At 50.7% G+C, this 27,877-nt stretch overlaps 1 protein-coding gene across 3 annotated transcripts in view; it reads right to left on the bottom strand.

Annotated features, from left to right (window-relative positions):
* Nucleotides 1–27,877, bottom strand: part of AFAP1L1 (actin filament associated protein 1 like 1) — a 62,076-nt gene that overhangs the window by 9,822 nt on the left and 24,377 nt on the right. For all 3 annotated transcript variants that reach the window (XM_081826151.1, XM_081826152.1, XM_081826153.1), the window contains exons 2-16: nt 25,771–25,899; nt 24,746–24,829; nt 23,875–23,972; nt 22,642–22,750; nt 18,793–18,918; nt 17,921–18,132; nt 15,797–15,976; nt 13,760–13,852; nt 10,966–11,059; nt 10,571–10,723; nt 8,956–9,167; nt 7,163–7,308; nt 6,459–6,531; nt 4,574–4,685; nt 1,413–1,577 (exon numbers count right to left, since the gene is read on the bottom strand). In XM_081826151.1, the coding sequence (XP_081682277.1) occupies nt 1,413–1,577; nt 4,574–4,685; nt 6,459–6,531; nt 7,163–7,308; nt 8,956–9,167; nt 10,571–10,723; nt 10,966–11,059; nt 13,760–13,852; nt 15,797–15,976; nt 17,921–18,132; nt 18,793–18,918; nt 22,642–22,750; nt 23,875–23,972; nt 24,746–24,829; nt 25,771–25,899 (1,986 nt within the window). The remainder of the gene's footprint in view (nt 1–1,412; nt 1,578–4,573; nt 4,686–6,458; nt 6,532–7,162; nt 7,309–8,955; nt 9,168–10,570; nt 10,724–10,965; nt 11,060–13,759; nt 13,853–15,796; nt 15,977–17,920; nt 18,133–18,792; nt 18,919–22,641; nt 22,751–23,874; nt 23,973–24,745; nt 24,830–25,770; nt 25,900–27,877) is intronic.

Here is a 27,877-nt window from a genome sequence, read left to right as displayed (position 1 = left end):
CTGATATGTGGAATTTGAGAAACAAGACAGAGGATCACAGGGGAAGGGAGGGAAAAATGGAACAAGATGAAACCAGAGAGGGAGAGAAACCATAAGAGACTCTTAATTTCAGGAAACAAACTGAGGGTTGCTGGAGAGAAAGGGGGTGGGAGGGATGGGGTGGCTGGGTGATGGACATAGGGGAGGGTATGTGCTATGGTGAGCGCTGTGAATTGTGTAAGACTGATGAATCACAGACCTGTACCTCTGAAACAAATAATACATTATATATTATTAAAAACAACAACAACAACAAAAAAAACAGGCCAAGATCCTTGCCCTTATGGAGCTCATATGTGTGTGTGTGTGTGTGTGCGTGTGTGTGTATGTGTGTGTATGAGAGAGAGAAAAAACAATAAATAAAAATGATAAACATAATAAATAATCCAGTGTTACAAAGTGATGTGCTACAGAAAAAAATTGAGCAGGATAAGGATAGTCAGCCTGTTCCAAACCCTGTTTTGACTCTTAGAAAGTTCTGTGTATTGAGACCAAACTGCCTTCTTTTTTTTTTTTCTCTTAATGCTTCCCTCCCACAGATTCTGGTTCTTGGCTACACAGAAAAAGCCTTACCCTTTAAGGTAGAAGTTCTCTGTTAGGTGTATGGATTCCCAGGTGATCTATGGCTGAGCTCTGGGGCACATGAGCTCTTGGTTACTGAAACTGTCTGTGACATTGCGAACTGCGGGTTTTTTTTCACCTTGGGAAAAGGGTCCATAGGTTCCATCGGACTCTCACCGGGCTGTGTGACCTTGGATGTATTTTATAAAGGACAAGGCTTCTGTTCCCTCAAACCTGTGTGCAAACTTCATGCTGAAAGTATGCCAAACTACAGCTATAGAGAGAATTCAAAGGAAAGAGCAGAAGGTGGGGTGCAGAGGAGCCCAGAGCAGGCTGGGCCTGCAGGAGTCATGGCCCTGGATTTTGGGAGAGGATCCTGGGACTGTGTCTGTCCATCATTCCCCAGCACGGGGACCAGTGTCTCACACGGTTGGGTGCTCAGCCCTTCCGTGAATGAGTGACTTACTGGGAGGTTCAAAATGATATCTCTTATTTCCTTGATTCTAAGGCACACTCATTTTAACATTTCTAAAATCAGATTGAATTTTACTACATTAAGTGTACACTTTTTTGTGATGCCTTTTTATCCCCTTACCCAAAAGCAGTTATTAGATTGAGGGCACTTTCATTAGTCAGGAAGGATGATGATGATGATGTTGAGGAACAGGAGAAGGAGGAGAAGGAGGAGAAGGAGGAGGAAGAAGGGGAGGAGAAGGGCACTGTCCTGGATAATCAGCTGACCTCTGCCACGGGAGGTGTCAGAGCTGAGCTCGGTCCCCGCTTGAGTGCCCAGGACATGCCCACGTAGGTACCTGGGTTGTTGCGAATGGCTTCCTTCAGCTCCCTCTTCTCCTGCCTCAGTGCCATCAGCTCCGTCCGGATTGTCTCCTTCTCTTTTTCCAGCTTCTCTTTTTCTACCAGGTACCTCCGGGCATCTTCCTCAGCTCGGTTCTTGCCGTACTTGTATTGATTGGCACCTGCAGAAGTAGAAGGCAGGCAAAGGCCCCCATTTCTGATCTCTGGTAAGGGTACTTGGAGGGGCCTTAGCGTCTTTCTCAGCCTCAACTTCTCCATCTATAAAATGGGAATACTTAGATCTATATCCTTAGTGTGTGAAACCTCCAAGGAAACAGGAGCAAAAGGGAGGCAGCAGAGCACAGGGACTAGGAACAAGGGCTTTGGAATGAGGCAGACCAAGGTTTGTGTTCTCTTTCCCCTTTTACTAGTTGTGTGACATCAGGCAACAGTGAACTGCGCTGTTTCTGTGCCTTTCCCCCAGGTCTTGGTTTCCTCATTTGTAAATGTGGGACCATTGATCAAACTTACCTCTTAGCATAGTGGTAAGTTTTTAAAATTTTTTTTAAAGATTTTATCCATTTATCCGAGAGAGAGAGCACAGAGGGAGAGTGAGAGGGAGAAGTAGACTCCCTGCTGAGCAGGGAGCCCGATGCGGGACTCAGTCCCAGGACCCTGGGATCATGACCTGAGCTGAAGGCAGCCGTTTAACCGACTGAGCCACCCAGGTGCCCCAGCATTGTGGTAAGTTTTAAATGAAAGAATTCATGAAAAATACTTGATACGGTATCTGGTGGAAGTGCTTAGTAAATGTCAGATAATGATATGAAACAAATTTTGTGATGTATAACACACTTTAGTTTTAAAAGGGCATTTTACAGTCAACTCTCAGGTATATATAAGACAAGGAGACAGGGACATACAACTCAGAGCTGCAGAGAATCAAGACCTTGGGTCAGGTATTGCCTGCTTTATTCCAGGAAAATGGGTTGGAGGAGAGAAGGGCCCAGAAGTCTGTTGCAGGTTCTACATTATGGTGGATAATTACAAATAATTATGGCAAAAATTTATCAAGCATTTACTATAAGCTAGGCCATTTATATTCATTTCCACTTAATCTTCATAAAACTTACTAATATTAGCTCTGAGGCACAGAGAGCTCGGGTCTCACTGCTAATGATGGCAGAGCCCAGGTTGAGCCCACATGTGTCTAACTCTGGGCTCTGTGCCATGCATTACGGCCCTAGCTGGGGCAATGCCATGGTCCAACGTTTCAGGGAAGTTTTTATTTATTCATTTTTTTCAGACAGTCACTCATAGCCCTTTTAAGCTGGTGGGGTGTGGCGTTTGGAATGATTCCCTTGGTTTACCCCCATTTATGGGGTCTTGTCTCTCTAACTCTCATAGGGACGGCAGTGGCCACCCAGTGATGCATGCAAAAATCAATTCCTGTCCCAACTACCCTGCAGTTCAAGCCTGATCATAATAAATAAAGCATGGAGGGCAGAGAAGGGGCCCCATACTTCCCCCAACTGCCCAGATACACAGTAGCATCCCAGGGCAGTTTTCTCCCAGAAGTTTGGATTTTATAGACTGGTAAACTAAAAATAAATGGGTAGACCAGCAAAGTGTTGTCAGTGTTATATTTATCAGATAAGGACCTTAAAACCCCCAACCACCATCTGTGATTCCCAGTGTTTTATATCTCTTTTATACATCACTCAATATAATATTTGATTTGAAGAAAGAATCTATTGTGTTATCTTTGTTGTTGTTGTTTGAATGCTTTATGGTTTCTTTAATCTTACATGTTTATTTCAGTTCACTTTTCCGTTTAATTTTTTAATTTTAATTTTAATTTTTGGAGAGAGAGTGAGCGGGCACGAGCATGAGTTGGGGGTGCAGAGAGGGAGAAAGAATCATAAGCAGACCCCATGCTCAGCGCAGAGCTCAATGTGGGGCTCGATTTCAGACCCTGAGATCGCAACCTGAGCCAAAATCAAGAGTCAGATGCTTAACCGACTGAGCCACCCAGGCACCCCTACTTTTCCATTTGAAAATGGGCATTCCATAAAGCCCTGTATTTCCGGTGGTGCCGATGAGAGCAGAGTGTAAGGAACGTGACACAACCACCCTCTGACTGTGCAGGGGGCACACTCAGGCCCAGAGAAGGGAAGGGACTTTTCCAAAGTTACGTAGTAATTTAGTGATCAAGTGGGGAAAGGAATACAGGTCTCCTGACCCCCAGAAGAGATTATCTACATTAATGAAGTGGAGATCTAATAAAGAAAAGTACTTTAAAAGATAAATCTTCAAAAAGCAAGGAATAGAACTTGACTTTGTTTGTACAGTTCTTTGTTGAAGAACTGTAAAGCAATAACTAAAAGGCTCTTGGAATATGCTGTCCTACAGGAAGCCGGCCGGCTCGTGAATCACGTGTAGGAGCAGAGACTAGTGTCGGAAATCAAACAGAATTGACCAGAGTCTGGCATGCTTAGCCTTTATTGCGTAGTGTGGCAATCAGGCAAAATTCACTCAGCTCCTATATGGGGTGCTAGGGAGAGCGCGGGCTGGGACACAGAGGTGAGCCGTGCCCTTCACGGCAGCTGCCTTGAGGGTATTTGGAGGGGTTCGTTTCTCCACTTGCTCCCCCAGATCAGAATTTATAAATGTTTTTAGCCTTTGGAACAGACAGAAGTTGAGGGTGAATTTTATATGTGTATATATGTGTATCCATATATATGCAACATCGCAGCATAAAAACGTATTTGGCCTTCGTGTTAAAATTTTTGAAAAGTAGTTGCTAGTATTAAGAAGTCAGTAGATTTCCTATAAAGGCTAGATTTCTGGTCTCGAATAATCTGCGAACCTGGGCTGCCAGGTTCCGTGGGAGCCACTGGCTGAAGCTGAGTAGTAGCCGCCTCTCTAGGTGGAGGCTGAGCACTCCAGGTTCCCACAGTCTTCCCCCCACCCCATTCCCTGTTGCTCCCCCTCGGAGGCCACAGCCTAGCTGCCCTTTAGCTCTTGGCTTGTGCTGTCATTTTTCTTACGGTAGAGTATTTTCTTACATCTCGCTTCACTCCTTAATTTACTTGCCCACTGCCTGGAGGAATCTGATTTGAGATCCCCAACCCCGTGGATTGTTTCTTTCCCTTCCTCGGTCCCACCCAGAACTCACTGGAGGCATGGCGCTTGACTTTGACCTGCGGATCCACTCGATGGGACTTCTCACTGCAGGAGGAGGCATGGCGTTTCACCTGGGCCCCCGCGGGACGCTCGGGCTCCTCGTCCTGCGGGAGATGGAGAAAGGAGGTGAAGGGCAGGTAGGCTCAGAGCCCTCCAGGCAGGGTTGTATTCTGCTCCAAGTGTGGTGGGTGAGCATTGCAGGACCTCTGAGATTGTGGCCTTACGTTTTTAGACTGGGGCTGCACTCAACACTTTATAGACTACTTCTACTAGCGTGTATCATTTGATCCTCATACCTTCCTGTTGGGGGCTGCAGAAGGCATCCCTAAACTGGAATATCTGCTGAGAGGAAAATTTGGAAGTCTCAGAGGGCTGTGGGTGACCATATTTGATTTATCATAGCTATTTCTGTCTTCACATCATTTGGAAGTGTCCTTCAAATTTTCTAAAATTGCTAAATGTAGAGCTCCCAGTTAAGATAAAAAGTCGTGGATGACATCAGCCAATGGTGGAAGTTCATAACTTAATAAACTGGCTCTACATTTTTAAAAAAGATTTTATTTATTTATTTGAGAGAGAGAGGGGAGAGTGTGCGAGCAGGGGGAGAGGCAGAGGGAGAGGCAGAGGGAGAGGGAGAGGGAGAAGCAGGCTCCCCGCTGAGCAAGGAGCCAGACATTCCAGTGCGACCCCAGGACCCTGAGATCATGATGTGAGCGGAAGGCAGACGCTTAACTGACTGAGCCACCCAGGCGCCGTGAAACTGGCTATACATTTGTGCATGAAGAGTATTAAGAACACCCAGAATCCAGTCAGAGCTCAGGGAACCATGAATGGAATATGATAATAATGTAATATAATAATGATATTGATAACAATAGTACTATTTACTCCATGTGAGAGCTTCTGATGTCTACGTGCTGCTAAGCTCTTTCCATACAGTATTTCATTTAGTTCTTGCAGTGATCCAATCAGGTAGGTTTTATAGTATTCGTCTGGAGCCAGGAAATGAGGACTAGAGAAGTGAAGCCCAAGGTAACCCAGATTCAGCCCTGAATTCAAAGTTCATGCCGTTAGGTACTAAGCTATCTGGCTACTAATCACTGCAACTGAGAAAGATCTCAAGCTGCATCCACTGGTTCATCTGAATCTGAAGAAAGACCATATAAGCAGAAGAAGGATGGAGAAGTTTCTAGGAAAGGGAGTCTTAGAGGTGGGAGCTCGGTGTCATCCAGCACTGTCCAAGGCAGGGGTCTGGCGTGCAGACATGTCTGCTTTCTTTGGCAGCTTGATCCCCTCTTTTTCTCTCCCCCAGCTATGAGGCCTGACGCACCCACCAGGGTCTGATCAGAATGTGGCTGTCTGGCTCTCCCGTGGGAGGAAGAGACGTAGGACACGCTGCCGGAAGCAGTCTGTTCATGTGATGGCTACCGAGGCCTCACTGGCCTCTCCTTGATTTAGTGAACAAGACAGGGAGACTCTGTCTTGGGAGCTGAGGCCCGGACCGTGACGCCACCAGGTGAGGGTCTATGGAGTGGCTGCCCCCCACGCACCACTGAGTCAGCAGCATCAGCTCACAGAGCAGCGAACCGGTGGAGGGACCAACACCTTGCTCAGACCGGTGTAGTGCTTTGCAGTATACAGAGTCCTCTCCCTTCCTGATCTAGGGGCTTGTTGCTGTACTACCCTGCCTCCTCTCCCAGGGATTCCTTACCCAGAGCCGTGATCTATGATGAGAAGGGTCCTCCCTCTCCTTCCAGCTGCTGTTTAAATGGAAATTATCCCTGATGTGCAGGAAAAAAGGAGTGGTGACAGAGAGAGAGAGGAAGAGCTAAATCAGTGGCCTTTGCCACATTCCCAGCCCTCCCAAGGGAGCGCACCTGTATCTTTTCATAAGGAACATCATCGTATACACGGGGCTCAGGCCATTGATCCTGGCAGGATCTTGCATATCTAGAAAATATAAGGTGTCATGATGATGGCAATGATGATGACACTTTGTGGCTTATAGAGCTTTCCTGTCTACTCTCATTTGATTCTGTGATGGGTGTTGGAAGGTTAGTAACAGCAACCACGCCAGGCAGCGCTGGGCCATTGCTGTGTTAAGGACTTCAGAGGCAGGGAGCCCCATGATTCTCACAGCAACCCGAGAGGTGAGTAATTCATCCCCTCCATTCTATACGCGAGGACACAGCGGGTCCAAGCTGGCAAGCCACCACCCCAAGCTGTTGGTCGTGAGAGCCGTGACTTGAACCCGGCTCTTCCAATGCATGGACCAGCCCTGATGGCCAAGGGTGTGAGACCCTGAGTTCCACGGCGTGAGAGCCCAGCCCCAGTCACTACGCAGAAGGACTTCTGTTCCTTTGCTCATTGCATCCACAGCTTCCCCCAACCCTGGGCTACCTCCGTTAGCCAGCTCGCTCCTGCCTGCTGGAGGAGGGAGGCACCCACTCTGACTTCCCAAGGAAGCAGAGTCCTCCTCGGCTCCTCCTCCCTCCCCTCCCAGCACCCATGGCCAGACTCAGAGGCTCTGAGAGGCTGCCGGGGGGCGGGGGGGGGGGGGCTGGGGGGTGCTGGCCCTCACAGGAAGGAGTTGCGCCCTGCACTGACGATGCTGGTTAAGGTCTCCACGTCCACGTAGTCATAGTGCAGTGCCTCGGGAGTGACTTTGGAGCCCATCTCCACCAACAACAGCCCAAGCCAGCGGCCCATGTCCTCTGAGCAGTTTGCCTGAGGGAGAGGAGGCACAGGCTGATGAGTTCACTTTGGTACTGTTAGGGCCTCAGGCTACCTACTCACTTTAGCCAAACCCATATTTGTAAAGTACCTGCTATGTACCCAATACCTAGGGGTCCAAGAGGAACAGGGCTGCAACACACACCCAGAAATCCAAGTGGCTTCCACCCTTTCTTTATTCAGGTTTTGGCTCTAATGCTCCTCTTTGGAGAAGCCCTCCCTGACCACCTCTCTAAGACACACACCCTCACTCACTATCCTCAGAGTCTTCATGACCATTTAGAGGCAAAAACAACATTTGGATTTCCCTGAATTTAAAAAAAAAAATTACTTTTTTATTAGAGGAGACTATTTCTCACATAACCCAATCGAAATTTTTCCCTTATAACTGCCAATTATTTGTAGTACTAGTGTACAGGAAAACTGCCAAGAGTTGCTGGTTAACTGAACCCATAGTTCTCGGTAGTTCTCATTTAAAGAGCATTCTTATAAAATCAGCTGAGCACACAAATGTTAGACTTGAATAAAGAAAGCACACTTCTCGCCAGAAAGCTTTGTGTTTAATTTAAGAGAAATAAGAGGCCCTTCTCAACCTTTCAAAAATAAAAGTGAGTGACCAAAGCAATATTTCTTGAAATTTAAGAACTGGGTGAGGCAGTGGGTACTGGGCAAAGCAAACAAGATCAAGAGGCTGGGTTTTTGTTCTAGGATCAGGCCAAGAGGCCTCTGACCCCCCTTGGAGCCTTGGACAAAGCACCTGGCTGCTCTGGCCTCAGTTACCCTGTTTGTAATATGAGGGGGTAGTTCTTGAACTTTCCCTCCAGTGTTTACATTGTAAATCCTAAAAAGCCAAATGAGGGACATGTAGAGGAGAGGCTCCATGCATTGTGCAGGACCTCAGAAAGGAGGGCTAGTGCCACTGGGTAGGAACAACCATGAATGGGTGGGATGAAATCACATTTTCATTCAGCCATTTGTTCAACAAATAGTAATTGAGCCTTTAATATGGGCTGGGCATCATGCTGGGTTCTGGAAAAACCAAAAATATGCAGAACAGGCATGGTTACTGCCTTCACGGAGCTTAAAGATTTCAACTCAGTGTGGAGAACACCTTTCTAAAAATGTAGCTGCTTCATGGGAGGGGCAGGCTGCCTTGAAGAGCAGTGGTTGATCTGAGGCAGCCGGCCACTGGTGGGAAGGTTTTAGAGGGGATTCCAGAATCAGATCCAGGTTAGATCAGACTAGATGCCTTTCAGGCTTGGGATTTTAAGATAGGGGAGAATAAACAAACTTCGGTTCTAGGGTTGCCAGATTTAACAAATAAAAATGCACAATGCTCTGTTAAATTTGACTTTCAGATAAACAACAAATACTTTTTCAGTATAGGTATATACCAAATATCACATGGGATATACTTGCATTAAAACCATTGTCGTTTATCTGAAATTCCAATTTAAGTGGGTGTCCTATATTTTCACTGGCAGTCATTCTCGGTCATTTGGCAGCAGGTGGGCTTACTTTCCCTTTTTCCTCAGTCCCTGTAATGTCAGTTAGCAAGGCCCCCAAGACAAAAGCCCACACCCAGGCCAAACCTCCTCTCAGCTGCCACCACCAAGAACCACCCGGATTCTCTCCTCTCACCTCCAAGATGGCAACCTCCTGCTGGTTGCGCAGAATCCTGAAGGCAAATGGATGTCTGGGCCCAAAGCCTGGGGCCACCTCACAGCCACGGAGAGCAATGGCATTCACATGGGTCCGCAGGTCTGTGTGATCCTTGTGGAAGTACAGAGTGTTGCATTTCAGGAGGCACCAGCGTTCCTTCCAGCCCTGGTTCACCAGCACATTCAGATAGCCTGGGAGGGGGAGACCAGCGGGGTGACCTCCTGACAGCCTGGCCCTGGGGAAACCCAAGGTGGGGGCTGTGAGTCTGCATGGGTCTACACCCTGGGGACAAGCGCCTGGACAACCCTCGTTCTCTAGCTGGAAAGAGGCCTTGTGGGTCCTGGATCAGTTCACTCTCTCTGGGCCTGTGGCCTCTGGCACCGTCTTCTCCCTGAGTTTCATTTCCTTATCTGAAATGGGGACTGATGATCACATTCATATACTGATACCCAGCCTTTGTACCATACCCAGCTTGGTGAAAAGGGCAGGGGACTACTGTAGAGGTGAGTAAAAGACACAACTATTATCCCTTTTGCTTTTCCTCCTCCCAAAATCGCAGAACTATTAGTGAGACAGAAAATAATGGGTGATGCTGACACCTGGTGGCAGCATGTGGGAACAAAAGTGTCTAGCCAAGAGAAAGAATTCTAAAATGAGCGAGGCACAGACTGATGACCAATGGGTTTAGAATTCACTCTCAACATTTTAGATTTAAATAATTTTTTTCCCACAACATGCCCTGATTTACTGGTTACAAAATAATTATTTATAGCCATGTGATTTTATACTATTTTTTCAGGTTTAAGGGAATATTACTGCATATCCAAAATACAGAATTTTCTGGGGTGCCTGGGTGGCTCAGTCGTTAAGCGTCTGCCGTCAGCTCAGGTCATGATCCCAGGGTCCTGGGATCAAGCCCTGCATCGGGCTCCCTGCTCAGCGGGAAGCCTACTTCTCCCCCTCCCACGCCCCCTGCTTGTGCTCCTGCTCTCGCTATCTCTCTCTGTCAAATAAATAAATAAAATCTTAAACAAAACAAAACAAAAACAAAACAAAAAAACCCAACAAAATACAGAATTTTCTATTGGAGTCCAGTACATGGAACACTGCATTAATGAAAACAGAATAATATATCTTCCCTTCCAAACCATGTTAAACTCACATTGAAGGCATTTATAACCATGTTTAACTCACGCTGAATGCATTTGTAAGTACTTAAATATTTTTATCCATTTCCTTATAAGACTGGGTTATAACTTACACACCTGGCATGTTATGTGCTGGGAGGAAATAAGACACTCTCCTCCCATCATAGTGGAGGAAACTGAGGCCCACAGACGGGCAGTGATTGGAGCTGAGGTCGCAGGGAACACAGAGATAGGGGAGTCAGGTGGCTTTTCCTTTTCCTGAGTGTTAGGGCCTCACCGGAGAGAAGTGATGTAAAGGCATGGATTGTTGATGGAGTGGGGGTTAGGCAGGATTCTCTCCTCTGCCCTGGGAGCAAGGTGGAAGAGGCCTAGAGGGTTTTCTGGCTTAGCCCAGGGGCGCACAGCAGCAGGGTCTGACTCTCCTCCTCCCGGTGCCCAGGACCCACCACAGCATGGAACCTCCTCGTCGGGGCAGGATGTCTGCAGGTCATCAGCCAGCGGCTTCTTCTTGGAGAAGCTGATGATGCGGGTGATCTTGCGGCCCGCAGCCCTGCTCATTGAACCCTTCAGCTCTGCCAGACTGCTCTTCTTCCCTTTGCCTGTTGCCATGGAGATGGGTTAGGGGAAGGGAGGGAGCCCCAAGTCCCAGACCCACCCACACCAGCCTTCCCAACGGCCCTTTCAGCCTGCGCATGGGGCCTGGCTGCAACTGCAGGTGTGGACAGGCCAGGTGACCTTCCCCAGATCTCCAGAGCCGTCAGGACCTGCTCTGCACCGTATCCCTGTGCAAGGCCCCTCCCAGCTGTGGCATTCTCCGGCCTGAGTCCCCAGAGGCTCCTACCGTGGTCGCAGGCCTCCCGGCGGCCTAGAGTAGAACAGCTGTTACCCATGCCCAGGCTGTCCGAGTCTGAGGTCTGCTTCTCCTGGGACAGTCTCTGGGGGGCGGGGGGGACACACAGAGAGCCCCATGTCAGAGGGCACACTCAGAAGTCCCCCTTTGTTGGTTCAATCCCCCCAACCTCTGCACACGATGATTGCCTAACAAATATTTGTCCGCACCTCTCCTGTGCCTGACACTATTCTAGGTTTGGGGAAGACAGGCTGACTTAGGACGGTTGTACCTTTGAATCTCTCATCGTCCGTTTGGGGAGCCAGGCACCTAGTTGCAACGCATTGTAATAAATTCCTAGGATGTCCCATATTCGGTAGGTGACAGGGTCTGGGAAGGTACTTAAATAGGATTCTAATGTAATGCAGCTGGTTTAGGAAGTGACCTCTGGTGGCATCGTGGGGACAGACTATCAGCCAAAGGGCCACATCAGAGAGTGTCATCCAGGGCAAGGTGGGACGTGGTAAAGGAAGGAGCTAAGATGACAAGATGTAGAAAAAGGGAAGAGTTGGCGTGTTCAAAATAGTTACGGCAGGACTTGGTGACCAGGAAATGTGAACAGTGACAACAGAGGGGTCTTCATGGTCCTGACTCGGGTAGGAGGGTGGTGAAGACATGCACACACACCATAGCAGCAACTCCATCGTAACCAACAGAACTTTACTCATATGCTGACTCCGGACCCATCGCTCGTCCGTCCGTCTGTTCATTCACTCATCCAGACAAGGTCAGTTAAGTGCCTAGTAGGTACCACGGAGGTGGCGAGGCAGAGTCAGATGGACCTTCGAAGAAGTTCTGTCCCTGGTACCACCTGTTAGTCATGGGAACCTGGGAAAATCCTTTCCTCACCCCAAGTTTTCTCGCCTGAATCACATCCTTTTCCAGGGAGCCAACAGATGGTATCATCTCTCACACGGGCATGGTGTGCTGCTACCTCGCTTTAAAAAGCTAAATGGTGCCAGTCAGACTTGGGACAGGATTAAAGTGGTACCAACCCACTTAAAAAGTAGTAGAACAGGCTCTGAGGCCTCTCCACCTTTCCTGCCAAGGACTTCCCAGACCAGGCTCAGGGATGCTTTGCTATAAGCACAGAACTTGGGGGCCTGGAGAGACAAGAGAGGCCTTGGGCTTCCCTCAATTTCCAAAGGCTGGAAACATGGCAACTGTCAGAATTGGGAGAGATCTGTTGAAAGTATAAAGGATCTCCCCTGTAAATTGTGAAACAACGTATGGTTCTATTTGCCCTGCAATGGTATACGGATGGTAGGTATTTCTTTCTTTCTTTTTTAAAAGATTTTATTTATTTATTTTGACAGAGAGAGACATAGCAAGAGAGGGAGCACAAGCAGGGGGAGCGAGAGAGGGAGAAGCAGTCTCTCCGCTTAACACAGGCGCCATCTTCCCTCCCCCTCCCCCATTGCTCCTCTAGCCAGCGTGAACCCCTGTCCCCTTCACTGCAGTTGGAAAGGTCCTAGAAAGGACCACTCTAATAGGCCAAATGAGCCCCCTTCTTTTTTTTTTTTTTTTTAAGATTTTATTTATTTATTTGAGAGAGAGAGAATGAGAGAGAGCACATGAGAGGGGGGAGGGCCAGAGGGAGAAGCAGACTCCCTGCCGAGCAGGGAGCCCGATGTGGGACTCGATCCAGGGACTCCAGGATCATGACCTAAGCCGAAGGCAGTCACTTAACCAACTGAGCCACCCAGGCGCCCCAAACGAGCCCCCTTCTGTCTGAATCCAGCCACGCTGGCCACCTTCCATTTGCTTCCCCCTGCTCTGGGGCCTGCTCCCTCAGCTTGGAATGCCCTTTCTGTCCCCCTCCTTTCTAGTTGTTCACCCTCATCATAAATGTGCTCTCTCAGAGAAACTTCCCTGACACCTAAGACAAGAGCAGGCCCCTGGCAGACGCTCCCAGGGTACCTGGTGCTTTTCCCTCCCAGCGCTCACACAGCTGGGCTTTTGTGTCAGAACCCCCCCCCCCGGGGGGTTGTGCAGGGTGGGTGTGAACTACCGTTAGCTTTGCACCTGCGTGCTCAGCACAATGCCTGGGGCACGGGGCTCACGAATGACTCGGCAAGCAGAGCTCAGCTCGGCCCCCTTGAGAGATGGGGGGCAAAGTCATCAAGAGCCAGGTGTCTAGGTATACAACCTTGCTCTGCTTCTTATTAACTATGGGACTCGGGGTTAGCCTCTCTGTGTCCCAGCTTCCTCATCTGAAAACGGAACTCGTCAAAGAGCTGTCATAAAAATGAAAGTAGGTAATACGTGTAAAGCCTACCAGACATTGCTGGCCACACAGTCATATTCTAGAAACATTAACCTTTATTACGTCATGCAAGACTCATGTGTGTAGGTTGGGGGCTGACTCCCTTGATCACCCACCGGCACCCGGCAAAGCAGCTGCCTGAGCAACTACCAAGTGTCCACTTCACTCCCGTCCCAGTGGGGTACACTCCTCTGACAGCTTCCAATTTGCTTTTCATGGATCCGTTCAACTGTGACCTCCTCCTGTCCTGGCGGGGCTAGTCACTCCCTCCTCGGGCTCACACTGCGCCTTGGACGTGGGTATTCATTCATTCATGCTTGCATTCATTCAGGAGACACAGACCGAGCGCCGACTTGTGCCAGCTCCAAGCGGGGCACTCATGGCTTGTCTGAGGCAGGTGCCTGGCTTCACCACCGGCCCGTGGTTCCCCCCGGGGCAGAGCCCGTATTGAGTCCCCGCTGCCTGGCACAGAGGACGTACCTTGTCTAGGTCCAGCTTGCACAGGAGGACTGGGGATTGGGGCACGTCTGTGCCCTCGGCCGCCCCGGCAGGCCTGCTCACCTCTCGGATGACCTGCGGAGAGGATGCACAGCCGTGAGCAGGTGGGCAGGGGTACCGTAGAGGCAGAAGAAGAACGGGGTCTGTGCAGTCAAGGCCATCGAGCAGCGGGGCTGAGATCCCTGGGCAGTGGGAATGGGTTGATGTGGCCTCCTGCACATCGGGGTTTGAACAGGCTTTCCCCTTGAATTGAAAAGAGAGGGGGCTGGGGAACAAGAGGCATGGCTTCTAGACCGGGCTCCGTTGCTAATCAATTGTGCAGTCTTGTGAAAGCCACTTTCCTCCTCTGGGCCTTAGTTTCCCTGTCTGTCACATGGGGATAATACTGTCCTCTGCTTACGTCCTTGGGTTGCCTGAGGACCAGTGAGATCATGGGTGTGAAGGGCCACATGACCCAGGACCCCCCGCACAAGCACGAGGGACTGGCTCCCGTGACAGTGTGGAACCTTGGCAACAGCCTGCAGGCAGCCGGGGGCTACCCCCTCCATTTCAAAGGTGTGGACATGGAGATTCCAGGGCACTCACTCACATTGCAGAAGCATCCAGACCATGAAATAATGGCGGCCGTCACCTGTTGCTCACCCATCTGCGGTTTTACATGGATTATCCTGTTGTATTAACACAGTGGCCTCGAGGGGCAGAGACAACTGGGATCCCCACATCACAGAAGAGAATGATGGGGCTCCGAGAAGCGAAGCCGTGGTTGCCTGCCCTGAATCTCTGGGCTAATGACCTCCCCGTATCGGGATGTCAACACAGTCTCTAGTCCAGGCTTGACTCCAGTCTCGGTCTCCAGTCTAGGGCTCCTTCTTCTGGCCCCCCTGGCCCCTGGAGGGCAGAGGCTCCCCCAGCAGGCAGGTTCTCTCCCTTCTTTCCCCCCCTGAGACAAAGATAATGAGCAGCACTAAACCTCCCAGGGGGAGAGCTGGTTATCACAGGAAGGAAGGGAGGATGGGGAGGGAGGGAGGTGTCTGGTTTCTTTGTCCCAGCAGGAGGATCACAGGATGAGGGAGAAAGGTGCCAGAGGGGAAGCTGGCCAGGGTGCAGGGACGTGGCGGCCTGAAGTAAGGGACTGGGGATGGTGGCTCCACCACCAGGACACAGTGATCACTCACAGTTACTGAGTACTTACTGTCTGGCAGCTCTATATTAAATGCTCTCTAGAATCTTTACAAGAACCATTTTACGGAAGAGGAGACTGAGGCACAGATAGGCAAAGTCATTTGAAGATCACATAGCCAGTAAGTGCCATTTAGGCCTGGGACCTGAACTCAAGTCCTCCCTTGTCATCACTGTGCCACCCTGCCTATGGCCTTTGGAGTAGATTTCCTTGGTAACTTCTACTCTTGGCCCTGACAACTTAGGTGGGTGACTTTTGGCAAGTCACAGAAGATTCCTAGGCCTCAGTTTCCTCATCTGTAAAATGGGAACGGTAATAGTCCCATTGCAGAGAGTAAATGAGGTCAAGTATGTAACGCTGTTAGCATGAAGCATGGCACAAAATGCGCGCTCAGTACTCAGTAACTAATTGTTCTACAGTCCGAGGCAAGATGTGGAAGCTGGGCCACAGGTGGTTGTTCCGAGGATACACATTTCACCTAAGACAGGAAGGATTTCCTCTTTTTAATTTTTTTTAAAGGTTTAGCTTATCTAATGATAAAATGTGTTTCCTTCAAAGATACTAAGCTCCGCATTCCAGGAGGTATACATATGCAGGCTAGACAAGCCCACAGTGAGGATGTTAGAGGATTCAAATCACTAGAAAGAAGGCATTACTTCAGCCTGAGGTCTGTCTCCTGGAGATGTCTGAAGCCCACTTCCACATGTCAGCCCTAGCCACGCACAGGGTTCTGATCGCCACCCCTCCCCTGAGCAAGGCCTGTTCTTCCAGGGACTGGAGCCCACCTGGCTGAAAGCTGGACCTGGGGAAGGGGGAAAGGAAGGGCAGGTGCCATGTACCTTCAGCCACTCCTCGGCTTGCTCCCGGCTCTGCAGTGCCAGCACCAAGAGCTCGGTAGCCCCCTGGGAGAAGCGCAGCTCGTGCCTCTTGTGCCGGCTGTCCTTGGGCACGTAGGTGACGCTGCAGACATCCAGCGCCAGCCTCAGATGCGGCTGCCGGTCCTTGGAGCTTTTGTAACACTGGACAGGAAGAGAAGGGCTCACCCTTCTGGACTGGAGGGCAGAGGAGGGAGATGCCCTCACACAAAGACTTGGGGGAGCTCGACCTACCCCCTCCCCACCCCTAGCCCAGCTGTGGGCACTGCATGAAGATAGGGGCTGTGGCTATTCACCCCAGAGAAAAGAAGCCTGGAAGGAGGGCATATTTGGACAACCTTCAGATCTCAAGGGCTACCGAGGGGCCCCAGGGGCACAGCCACCTATTAGGAAGAGGCAGATTTTAGCACAATACTAGGAAGACCATTCTAGTCTAAAGAACCAGAGAAGAAACAGCCTGGCTTGGAAGGAAGCCAGCTCCCTGCTACTAATGTGCTACCTAGCAGGAATGTGGGAGAGAGAATTCTAGCAGAGGTGGAGGGTTGGGCTTGGGAAGTCAGTAGTTTATCAGTAAGGACCCCCTCACTTCCCAGTTCTTATTATGAAGCCAGCATTACCTTGATACCAGAACCTGACAATGACATTACAAAAAAGGAAAATGATAGGTTAATCTCAACATGGTGGCAAAAGCCCTCAAAAAACCACTAGCAAATAGAATCTAGACACATATAAAAGCATACTGTATCAAGACGAAATAGAGTTTATTCTAGGATTGCAAGAATGCATTAGCCTTCAAAAACCAACCCTATAATTCATCATATTAATGGAAAATTAGGAGAAAAGCCACATCTCAATATAAATGGAAAAGGCATTTGGTAAATTCTCCACCAGTTTGTAATATAAACTCTTAGCAAACTAGAGAAATAGATGGAAACTTCCTTAATGTGATAATAAGGAGCTTCTACAAACCACCCACAGCAAACATCAGCCTTAATAGTGAATTACTGCAACTTTCCCTTTGAGCTTTGGACTGAGACAAGGACGCCTGCTCTCACCACTTCTATTTACATTGTGTTGGAGATCCTAACCAATGCAATATTTCAAGAAAAAAATGGCATAAGGAGTGGGAAGAAATAAGTCATGACCTTTGGACTGGTTCTGGCCTGGGGTGAGCTTTTCACTGCTCCAGGATGAGAAAAAAATCATGTTTCAAGTGGATATATGTTGGATAAGACTTCTCAATGGATTTTGGGGTAAAGAACCAATAATTTTTTTCTGAAATTATGTCTGTATTCCTACTCTGGAATTAAAGGTATATTTTCTTTTATGAAATGATGGCGATGAGAGATGGCAAATTAAAAAAAAAAACTAAGAAACAAGTTCCATAGTAAGTGCTGCGTGGGCTCAGTTTTAGAAAAGGCAAATGAATGGAAATGAGAGTGGAAACATGGATATTAAAACTTAACAGTAGGGGCGCCTGGGTGGCTCATTTGTTAAGCGTTGCCTTCGGCTCCGATCATGATCCCGGGGTCCTGGGATCGAGCCCTGCATCGGGCTCCCTGCTCAGCGGGAAGCCTGCCTCTCCCTCTCCCACTCCCCCTGCTTGTGTTCCCTCTCTCGCTGTCTCTCTCTCTGTCAAATAAATAAATAAAATCTTTAAAAAAAAAAAAACTTAACTGTGGTTAGCTCTTGGTCGATGGGATTTTAGGTGGCTTTAAAAATCATTTTCATTATGTTTTTCTCTAGTTTTATATATAAACACATTTAGTTGCATTATGAAAACAATAAACATTGTTTTAAACTGATAAAAGTTCATTCCTGGAGAAACAAAAACTTGGTAAAGTCTATATCAGGTCTTTGAGTATGTGTGTGTGTGTGTGTGTGTGTGTGTGTGTGTTCATTCTGTTCCAGTGGGAGAGCCCTGATCTCAGAAGCACTGAGCCTCTGTGCACAAAGCAAGCCCAGAGGAACACAGGCAGACATGCCTGCACACACACACACACGTACACGCACACACACACACAGGCACACACACACACACACATAAGTCCATGTGAGGCCTAGAGGCACACTTCCGCAGCCACTCACCAGGAGCTGGTCCTCCTTGATGACGGTCAGCTGCTTGGCCCACTGCCCGAAGCGCTTTTTCCGTAGCAGGAAGGCACATATCCTGCTGTCCCTCACCAGGTGCATGGAGGCCTCCTCCGAGGGCCACTGGTGCGTGGGCTGTGGCCCTTTCCCTTCCTCCTCCTCCTCATCATAGGACTCGTAGGAGCTGCTCATTGGGTCAGAGTCATTGTCTGTGGGAGCCACGGGAAAGGGCCCGTTACTGTGTCCTCGCCTGGGAGGCACCTTCTTACCCTTCTGCAGGTGTCCTTACCCTGGGATTCGAGGACCAGGAGGGGGTGGGCATGAGGTGTGACCATGGTGATCTCTACACCCCCACACGGGCACAGTGTTGTGTAGATTTACCGGTGGCTTTGCGACCTCGGTGACTTCACTTCTCAGAGCTTCAGTTTTCTTATCAGTAAAATGGTCACAATCAATGACATTATAACCTCATCAGGTTCTTAGGATCAGGGACTGTAGAGTGTTCAGCCCAGTGTCTGGCACTTGGTGAGTACTCCACTAACATCAGCTACTGTCATACCCCATCATCTCCGTGCCTTAGTCTCAGGTGACTCTCACAGCACCCAGCAAATCCCCACTTTATACAGAAGGCAACTGGAGGCTCAAAGAGAACAAATGCCTCATTCAAAGTCAGTCATCAAGGGTCAGGGCAATGGCTAGATCCCAGCTCCCAACTCCCATGCCTTTCCACTGACCCCAGGGTCATGAGTACAAGGGCTTGGGGCCTCTGTGGCAACCCAGAGGGGCTGGTATGCATGTGCATGCCAATGGTCAGGTCAAAGCCTTCTCTCTGAGGACAGGACCATTCTGAACACCTTCTCGGTACTTACAGGAGTTCTTTAGGTCCCCATTCATCCTGGTCGTGGGGTAGCTGCTGTCTGCATCCTCGTAGTAGCCATCCATGATGGAGTGGGCTGGGCTGCAGCCATCTGTGGGGTTGGTAGAAGGAGCGGCACCTTGGAGAAAGACAGGCAGACTGCAGGGGCCATGGCTGGGGAAGACCTCAGACAACATGTCCCTCCTTGGGGAAGAGAGAGTGCAGCTCCCTGGCCAGGGTGAGGGGCCTCTTCTCTGCATGTCATCTGCTCCAGCTTCCCACAAGCTCTCTGTGTTTCTGTCACCAGGAGCTGCCCTGTTGGGCCTGTCACACCTCCAGGGCTGTGTTCATGCTATTCCGTGTGCTCTCTTAGCTTCTGCTAGAGAACTCCTACTCATCCTTTAATACTCAGCTCAAAGACCTTTTTTTTTTTTAAAGATTTTATTTATTTATTTGAGAGAGAGAATGAGATAGAGAGAGAGAGCATGAGAGGGGGGAGGGTCAGAGGGAGAAGCAGACTCCCTGCTGAGCAGGGAGCCCGATGCGGGACTCGATCCCGGGACTCCAGGATCGTGACCTGAGCCGAAGGCAGTCGCTTAACCAACTGAGCCACCCAGGCGCCCGGCCCAGCTCAAAGATCTTTCTTCTGACCTTCTCAGACAGAGCATAGTCAGCTCCTCCTCAGTGATCCCACAGCGGTGGGATGGTGGTGGTGGTGGGGGGTGTGTGTGTGTGTATGTGTGTGTGTGTGTGTGTGTGTGTCTTGGTCACAGCCCTTGTCCCTATACTGCAAGGAGTGGTGCTCCAGCTGCCTGGGCTCAGCCCCCCTCATCTTCTGCCACTTCAGTCCTTCTGCTCCCTTCCTGATGCGTATGCTCCCTCTTGTGATGGAGATTCTCCTAAACTTCTGTGACTACGGGGAGGACCTGGACTAGAGGAGTTAATGGTATAGCTCATACAATAGTGAACACAACAGCTCCCTGCATGGAATGTTCCCAGCACACTCCCACTCAGGGGCAGCACAGTGCAGGGGTGTAGGGGGTGCTATCTGAAACTGTATTCTGCATCAGAATTACTGGGGGTCTCTTTAAAATGCAGATCCCTGGACTGTCTCCCTAGAGATTCTGATTCACCAGTGTGGGTGTGGGCTGAGCTGAGGAATCTGCATTTTAAAAAAACCTGTTTAACAGGACATTAAAAAACATGTACAAATGGAAACTATATGGAACTCCAAGAAATCGGATTTTTTTTTAAACAACTAAGGTTATTTTGATGCAGATGGCCCCTGGGGCACACTCTGAAGGTCAGTGGGTTAAGGGCATGTGCTTTGGGTTTGACCAGATTTGAGGTGAAATCTGTCACCACCATTTATTGGCCATAAAAGCCCCCAGTTTCTCTGCATTTCACGGTCTTCACCTACGGTGACGGGAGCAGTTCCCACCTCGGACTAGTGATACAATGCATATAAGCTCTTGGCACAGTGCCTGGCACACTGAATGTGCTGAACAGATGCCAGATGTCATTATTATTACCATCTCCTTTGATTCCTACAAAGCAGGGAGGTAGGTATGAGCCCCATTTTACAGATGGGAGCCCTGCAGCCGTACACCGTTTGCTAGGGTCAGAACCTGCATGAGAACTGAGGTTGTCAGCTCAGGGAATAGATGCACATCCCTCTTCCAGGAAGACTTCCTTCATGCAGTCCAACTGGCTCTCGTACCACACTGTTCTTCAAAGTGCTGCTCTGGGCTCCCAGCCCCTGCCATCCATCTGTTTCCTGAGGACAGCAGCACTGAAATTCCCAGCGACTGGGATACCCAGTGCTGTCTCCCAAGTGATGAGCAGAGCCTGCCCTTCCCAGCAGGTCCTCTGAGGCCTCAGATGCCGGTAATATCCTGTGAGATGGATGGGTGGAGCGGGGGTGGGGGGGCAGGGGTGCGATGGGGAAGAGGGAGGGGACACCCGGGGCAGCGCTCTTGAATACCTGGCTGGGCTGGTCACTGTGTAAGAGGAAGGATGTTCCCCGACGGGCTTGGCACCCTCTCCCTGGTCCAGCCCCCTGGCCCTTCCTGAGGCCCGCCCTTCCCTCCTGGCCCAGGATCCCCGCGGCCCCATGGGAGAGGAGTGTGAGCTCCCTGGGGAGGTAGAACAGTTTCACCCAGCCGAGGGGTTTGACCTGGGATTCAGGGCTCAGCAGCACTTTGTCCTCACCTTCCTCTCCTGTCCTCAAGTGGATAAAATAGAACAAAGTCAGCTGCTTCACATCCAAACAGCTGCTTACAGCAACACAGACCGCAAGACTTTCAAGGCTGAAGAGAGCCACTGATCACCTGGTCCAACCCCACCATTTCACTTTGTTTTCACTAGTTGGTTAATCCTAAAAATAATATACCACAGTAGCCCAAGGAGGAAAAAAACCCAAATGTCCATCAACTGACTGAACAAAATGTGGTCTATCCATACAATGGACGATGACGTGGCCCTAAGAAGGAGAGGAGTACTGATTCATGCAGTGATACAGGTTAACCTTGAAAACGTTATACTAAGGGAAATAAGCCAGACACCAGAGGCCACACATTGTAAGGTTCTATTTATGTGAAATATTCAGAATTGGCCAATCCACAGAGACAGAAAGGAGATTGGTGGTTGCCAGAGGCTCAGGGGAAAAGGGGAGTGAGAGTGACTGCTTAATGGGTATGCGCTTTCCCCCTTGAGTGATGAAAATGTCTGGGAACTGGGTAGAGCCGATGGCTGCCCAACACGGTGAGTGTACTAAATGTCCCTGATTGGGCACTTTAAAGTGGTTGAAATGGTCCATTTTATGTTATGTATATTTTGTTACAATAAAAAAAAATATGACCATGGTGATAAGCACAATCAGTATAAGAGTATGAATGGGAAAATATTATGTTCCCTTCACCCAGATTTCTACAGGGAAACACTGTTCCCGGTTTCTTGCATATCCTAGAAAAATTGCTAAAATGAACGCATGAGTGTGTGTGTACCGTATTAAGGAACAAATGGAATCATATAATAGGCAGTATTCTGTGTTCGAGGTTTTTATCAACGAAGGTATCTTGGAATTCATTTCTGATCAGCACAGACAGACCTATTTCATTTATTTTTTGGCAGTTGGAAAATACTCCACTGTGCTACTGAATGAGAGTAGAGCACCACATAAACATTATCTTATAAAAGTTCAACTACAAATGCTGGGTCACCCAAAAACCATAATATAGTTTCTTGTGTGTGATGTTAAGTTCCTATATCCAAGCCAGTGACTTATCTGATCCTCAAAAAAACGGCCAGTTGTTTCAGTGCTGGAGGGAACCCATGGAAAGAGGAGTCCAAATCCAGAGACTGTCCTTTGTGGCCAATTTAAGAGATTTGAATTCCCTGGGGTGCCCACAATAGGAAGACCTTTTGATTTTGGCCACGTGCTTTTTTTACCCCACACGTTCACTTTATAACTTACTTCTCCTCTCAGGTGTGGCCAGGCTGAAGTACAAACCAGTTCACCGGGTCTACCGAGGAGGAGCATGTGGGGGAGCACCAGCTTCAGTGGCCGTCTGTGTACCTCTGTCCCCGCACATTTATATGCATGTATCCAGCCCCTTCTTATTTTCAGAGTAGGGAAGGGGATTGTCCAAGACCGCACAGAACTGGGGCTGGAACCAAGCCCCTGATCCCCGGGTCTAGGCCCACTGGCCTCCCCAGGCCTTCATTAGAGAGGCCAGGGGCTCAGGCAGCTTCTCCCCAGGATGTGGGCAGGGCTGGGCAGGTGCCGGGCTTGGAGCTCCAGCCCTAGAGGGACACACGGGAGCTTTAGGAGAGGAGTCCCCCTGGGGGGACCAGAACTTACTGTGGGAGCTGATGTACTCAGGGGACTTGCCCGGGCCCAGGGGAAGGGCCTCTTCATAGTAGTCCTCGGGCGGAGGCCTTTGGGGAAGCGGTGGAGGCAGGTCAGCTGCCTGAAGGGGGACAAAGGAGGCAGATAAGACCAAGAAGGCCAGGAGAGCAGAGGGAGCCGGTGGGGTGACGGCAAGGAGGCTGGGGCAGAGAGAGGCAGGAGCCCCGAGGAGGCGGGATGCATGTTCTGAAGGTGAAGCCGGAACTTCCGACAGGGTGGCAGAAGGCAGAGGTGGGAACCCTGAGAGTTTGCTTGGTCCTCTACTTCTTGCCCAACTTATTTCAGCATCAGGGCTTCTCCGTAAGATCTAAAAGTTTTGTGGAGTGCCACATAGGCGTAGTCAGGCTTTTGATTAAGTAAGCGCATGCAAAGTGATCAAAAACTACTGTGAGTTCTGCAATGCTCTGCAACCATATCTACACACCTGTGAGGAACAGCAAGACAAGTACATGGAAGACACGTTACTTAGTGAGGCAGCACGGCCTCGTGGCTAAGAGCTTAGGCTCTGGGGCCAGGGCACCCCTGCTTCACCGGGATTAAGCTCTGTCACTTATGAGCTGTGGGCACTGACATGTCGCTTACGCTAAGTCTCATTTCCTCACCTGTAAAATGGGGATAACAATGATGCCAACCTCATTCAGTTATTGTGAGCATGTAAAGGATGTAGTAAGGGGTCAACAGTTGGTACCATTGGATGGTGATGATGATAGTGAATTATGCAGTTGACAGAGAGTGTTTGATGTGATTATGGGCCCTTTGCCTTAATTCCGTGGATGAAGGCTGGGAACCCTAGATACGATTCAAACCTTTATTTTGTAAGTGAAAAACAGGCTCAGAAAGGGGAGGTGATTTGTTTAAGACCACATGGCAGCAGGAGGAGGGCAGAGGCCACCAAGCCCTGGTCCGGAGCTTTCCTCACACTCCACGTTTATTATGGCAATCAGAAGTTGGGGTGGGGAACGTCCTTTGTGCCTGAACTGACAGATCAGTTCACCACATTATCCCTGCTCAGCGTGGGCGCAGTGAGCACATAATGAGTCACTGAAATGTTCTCACAACCTGTTTCTCCCCTTAGAACAGGGTCCTGCACAGGCAGGAGGGACCCAAGCATTGGGGGGAGAGCTTCACTGGCCACTTCAGAGGGACAGAGGGCCGGAGGGTGTGGGAACCCAGGCCATGACTCACGTGTCTCAGAGACGGGCTCTTGGCTGGCTCAGGGCTGGCTCCTTTGCAGGTCTCCCCGTCATCCTCTGGCATGTCCCGGAGGTCGCTCAGGTCACAGTCTACCGAGGGGCAGGCCATTGGGGCAGAGCAAGCCAGGGATGAGCACGGTAGAATGGGAAGAAGCCTGGATCTGGGGTCAGGAGGCCTCTACCACCTCCTTCGTTAGAAACCCTGGGCAAGCGACTTCATCACTCTGAGACTTAGTCTTCTCTGTAAACTGGTCCCAATAATCCCTCGCCTTGTCTGTCTGCCAGGGTTATCAAGAGGGCCAAATGAGATATCTCGTGTGGTGCTTTGGAGATTTTCAAGAAGTGGGTTATGAAGGCACCGGGTCTTCCGTCAGTCTCTCCATCCCTGAAACTTTCACCTGACCCACAGCTTTCTTGAAGCAGAATAGTGCTGTCTTCCCTCGGGATGGATCAGGGGGCGCACACACCCTGCCCGCCTCCCGGTGTGCCTGCTCCCACGCCCACGATACCCCCCCGCAGCTCCCCTCTCTGCTGGGGCGCAGGATGGCTCAACCCAGGGGTCAGGCGGCCACCACCAGTGGATGTGAGCAGCAGGAGAGACAGCACCTTCTTTGGCCTGCACGTTCCTCCCTACCTTTCCTCAAATCCTGGGGATGACTTCCTGTCACCATACAGATTTTGACTAGACTTTCAGAGCTGGCAGGGCCCAGAGAGGTCAAGGGACCTGCCCAACGTGACTCAGTATTGCAACGCTAGAGCCAGGCCCCCACACAATCTGAGGACCCTTCCGGAGACTGGGGCAGTGGGCCTGCACACTCAGGGAGGGGACAGCTCCCAGCTGGGGTTGGGAGAGGGTGCCTTACCGAACTCTTCAAAGAGGGACTCCACGAAGCTGGGCCCGGAGTGGAGGTCCGCTGTGTTCACATACAGGTAGGAGACTTCTTTGGCTGTGAGGAGAGGGGGAGCATGTCAGCAGTGAGGAGGAAGGGGGGTTCTGCTGCTGCCCACTCTGACGACAGCCGGGTCTCCCCCCCCCCGCCCCGCCACTGGGACTCAAGCCCACTCAGGACACTGCACCGTTGACAAAGCATGTGCACATCCTAAATAAGCTCCCTGGTTTTCAAGCTTTGTTCTGATTTTTACATTGTTCCTGAGCATCTCCTTTTCCAAGTGGAAGGATGCTCAGAGCCCAGTATAGAAAACAGAACAGGTAAGGTGCTCCGGGGACGGCCAGGGGACAGGGCCGAGCACGGGTGGCAAACTGCCCCCTACTACCCTCCCACGGTCCTGTGAGGGCTGCTGATGACATCGGCCTGTCTTGTCACTGGAAGTGAGGCTCCGAGAGTCACCCGGTGGGGACGCCCCCGCCCCCCATCTCTCAGACGCCCGCAACACTGCGGGACGCAGGGCGGCCCGTCTGAGTTTACTGCGCGCTGGGCTGACCTGGGGTGTCGAGAAAAGGCGGGAGTGGACGGGGAGGCCCTGCTGCCGAACGGACGGGGGGCGGAGGGGCCGTGGGGCTGGTGGGGGGGGCGTGTGCGGCGTGTGTGCCGCGTGCGAGGGGGTGGGGGGTGGGAGCGGTGCGCTGTGCGTCCTGGTCACGTGAGCTGTGCGAGCGTGCCGAGTGTGTCACGGGGGTACCGTGCGCGAGTGTGGGGTGTGCGTGTGAGTGGGTGTGGTAGCTGTGGACATGGGCTTTAGTGGGCTGCAGATGGAGGGGGACGAAGAGCCCGGCCAGGGTGGAGAACGACAAAGGGGACGAGGACGCCGGCCAGGCCATGGACGTGTGTGGTGCCCACGCTGTGAGGCTCCGGCCTCCGTGCGCCGCAGGCCCTGGGGAGTTCCTGAAGGTTCTTGAGGAGCTGGGGGCGGAGTGCCGATGGCTGACCTGGGAGGGGCTGCAGGCTCTGCAGGATGGAGGCCACAGCCATCTTCTTCTCCAGGGCAGTGTCACTGAGGTACTCATGGTCCAGGAGGCTGAGCAGCCCCGTGAGCTCAGGGAGCAGCTGCTCGAGCGCTGAGGAGGAAGCACAGCGGGGCCCGGGGTCAGGATCCGGCCCCGCCCCCACCCACCAGAGGCCAGGGCAGCACGGTGGCGGGGGGGGGGGGGGGGGGGGGGGGTGGTAAGGCCGGGTGCAACACGGAGACCTCAGCAGCCCTCCCACAGCTGTCCCAGGGCTGGCCACCCGCTCCGGAGGGAGAGCCCCGCTCAGTTAGCCATGACGTTCCTCTGGGCCTCCCCACTCTGCCTCAGACGTCATATGGCCTTGGCCTGAGGACGGACACCCCGGGCTTCAGCCTGGCAACTCTGAGCCCAGGCAGCCCAAGCAGAGGCTCTGAGGCCTGCCTTTGTCCCAGCATGCCCTCGGCTGTCCAGGTCCAGGGGTCCTTTCCCACCGCAGCTTGAGGCTCAGTGCAGGTCCCAGGCTGGAGCCCCCCGCCATCCAGGACACAGGCAGGAAGGGAGCCTTCCTGTCCCATCAGTTCATACACTTCAATCTCTGGAACCTTCTGTTTCCGGTGCTTTGGTGGGAGCCAAACTAAACATTAACCCTTCCTACCCCAGGCCCCAAACCGTTATCACCAGTCTTCCATGCTTTACCAGCATTTTCCAAACTTGAGTGTGTAGAGGAATTACCTGGGGATCTCATCGAAATGCAGAGGCTGGCTCAGGTCTGGGGCGGGACCTGAGATTCTGCATTTCCAGTGAGCTCCCGGGTGATGCTGATCCCGCTGGTTGAGACCACACGGGAGTTGCAAAACCCTACAGCACATGGTGTTTTAAAGACTGGAGCATGCCACAACCATGAGGTCATTGATGTGTCCCTGTCCCAAACAGTAACTTGGGACTTGGTTCGCCTTAGACCAGCTTTGTTACAGTAGTAGTACTATCCTGCTTTGTGACTTGCTAGTCACTTGTGCAGAATACTAAAAGCTAACCATGTCAAATGATTCTTGTGAGCTTTGCTAAGCCCTTCATACTTACAATCTCATTTAAATATACTACCAAGCATTTTATGGCTCAGAGTGGTTAAGTAAGTCCTCCAGGGTCACACAGTCAGTGAAGCCTCGACTGGCCCTGGCTCCCTCACTCACTAGATTGCCTTGCAGTATTTTATACAACCCCACCAACAAGTTTTGAGATAGGTCCCATGTTCACACCTATTTTTTAGAGGAAGAAACCAAGGCTCAGAGAAGAGAAGTGTTTTGCTTGCAATCACACAGAGGCCACAGAAGAGCCAGGCCTTTGGCTTATAGTCTCTGGACTCCCAGCGCCATGTGCTTCTCTCCACCCTGGGCCCTCCTAAGGAAACAACCAGACTCCGACTTACAGTTAACAAGGTCTGTGTGTGGTAGAGGGGCTGTAACATTGTGCATAAGAGAACCAGCCCAGGAGCCAGACTGCGTAGGTTCACGTTCACGCTCCATTCATTAATTGTGGGACCTTCGAAAGTTACTTAGCCTATGACTCAGTTTCCACCTCTATACAGGGGGTCATAATAACACCTGCCTTAGAGGGTTGCTGTGAAGATTAATTAGGTCATGCATGAGAAGTGCCTTTCCCCAAACAGAGTAAACGCTCACCCCAAGTCAGCTGTTGCGGCTGTCATTGTATTTACCTTGCTGATTTGTGCTGTGCGAGTCTCCAGGAGTGTCTGCTCCCATAGCAGGCTGTGAGGCTCTAGACAGGGTAGACTGCCCTTGGAATCTCAACTTCCTTCGCATCTAGTCTGGGGCCTGCTCAGTGCTGGTGCTCCATATGTATTTGATGAGAGAGGGCATGAGCAGATGACCACGCCAGGACTTTTAAAAAAATAGAATCGTATGTACAGATAGTGGCACTTGTTGGAAAAAATGTGATGTGGCCGTCTCTCTGTGGCATTCCATCATCACCTGAAATCTGTTGGAAATGAGCTCAAGGCTGATCCCATCAGCTACCACCTCATGAGCTCTCTCTGCTGTTGGGCACTGAGATAGGGGCTGTGTATGCCCCG

Source organism: Leptonychotes weddellii, chromosome 7 (genome assembly GCF_054177405.1).
Source record: "Leptonychotes weddellii isolate Sample4059 chromosome 7, ASM5417740v2, whole genome shotgun sequence".
Taxonomy (NCBI): domain Eukaryota; kingdom Metazoa; phylum Chordata; class Mammalia; order Carnivora; family Phocidae; genus Leptonychotes; species Leptonychotes weddellii.
Note: the sequence above shows the minus strand (reverse complement) of the source record. Positions and strands in the feature narration are given on the sequence as shown.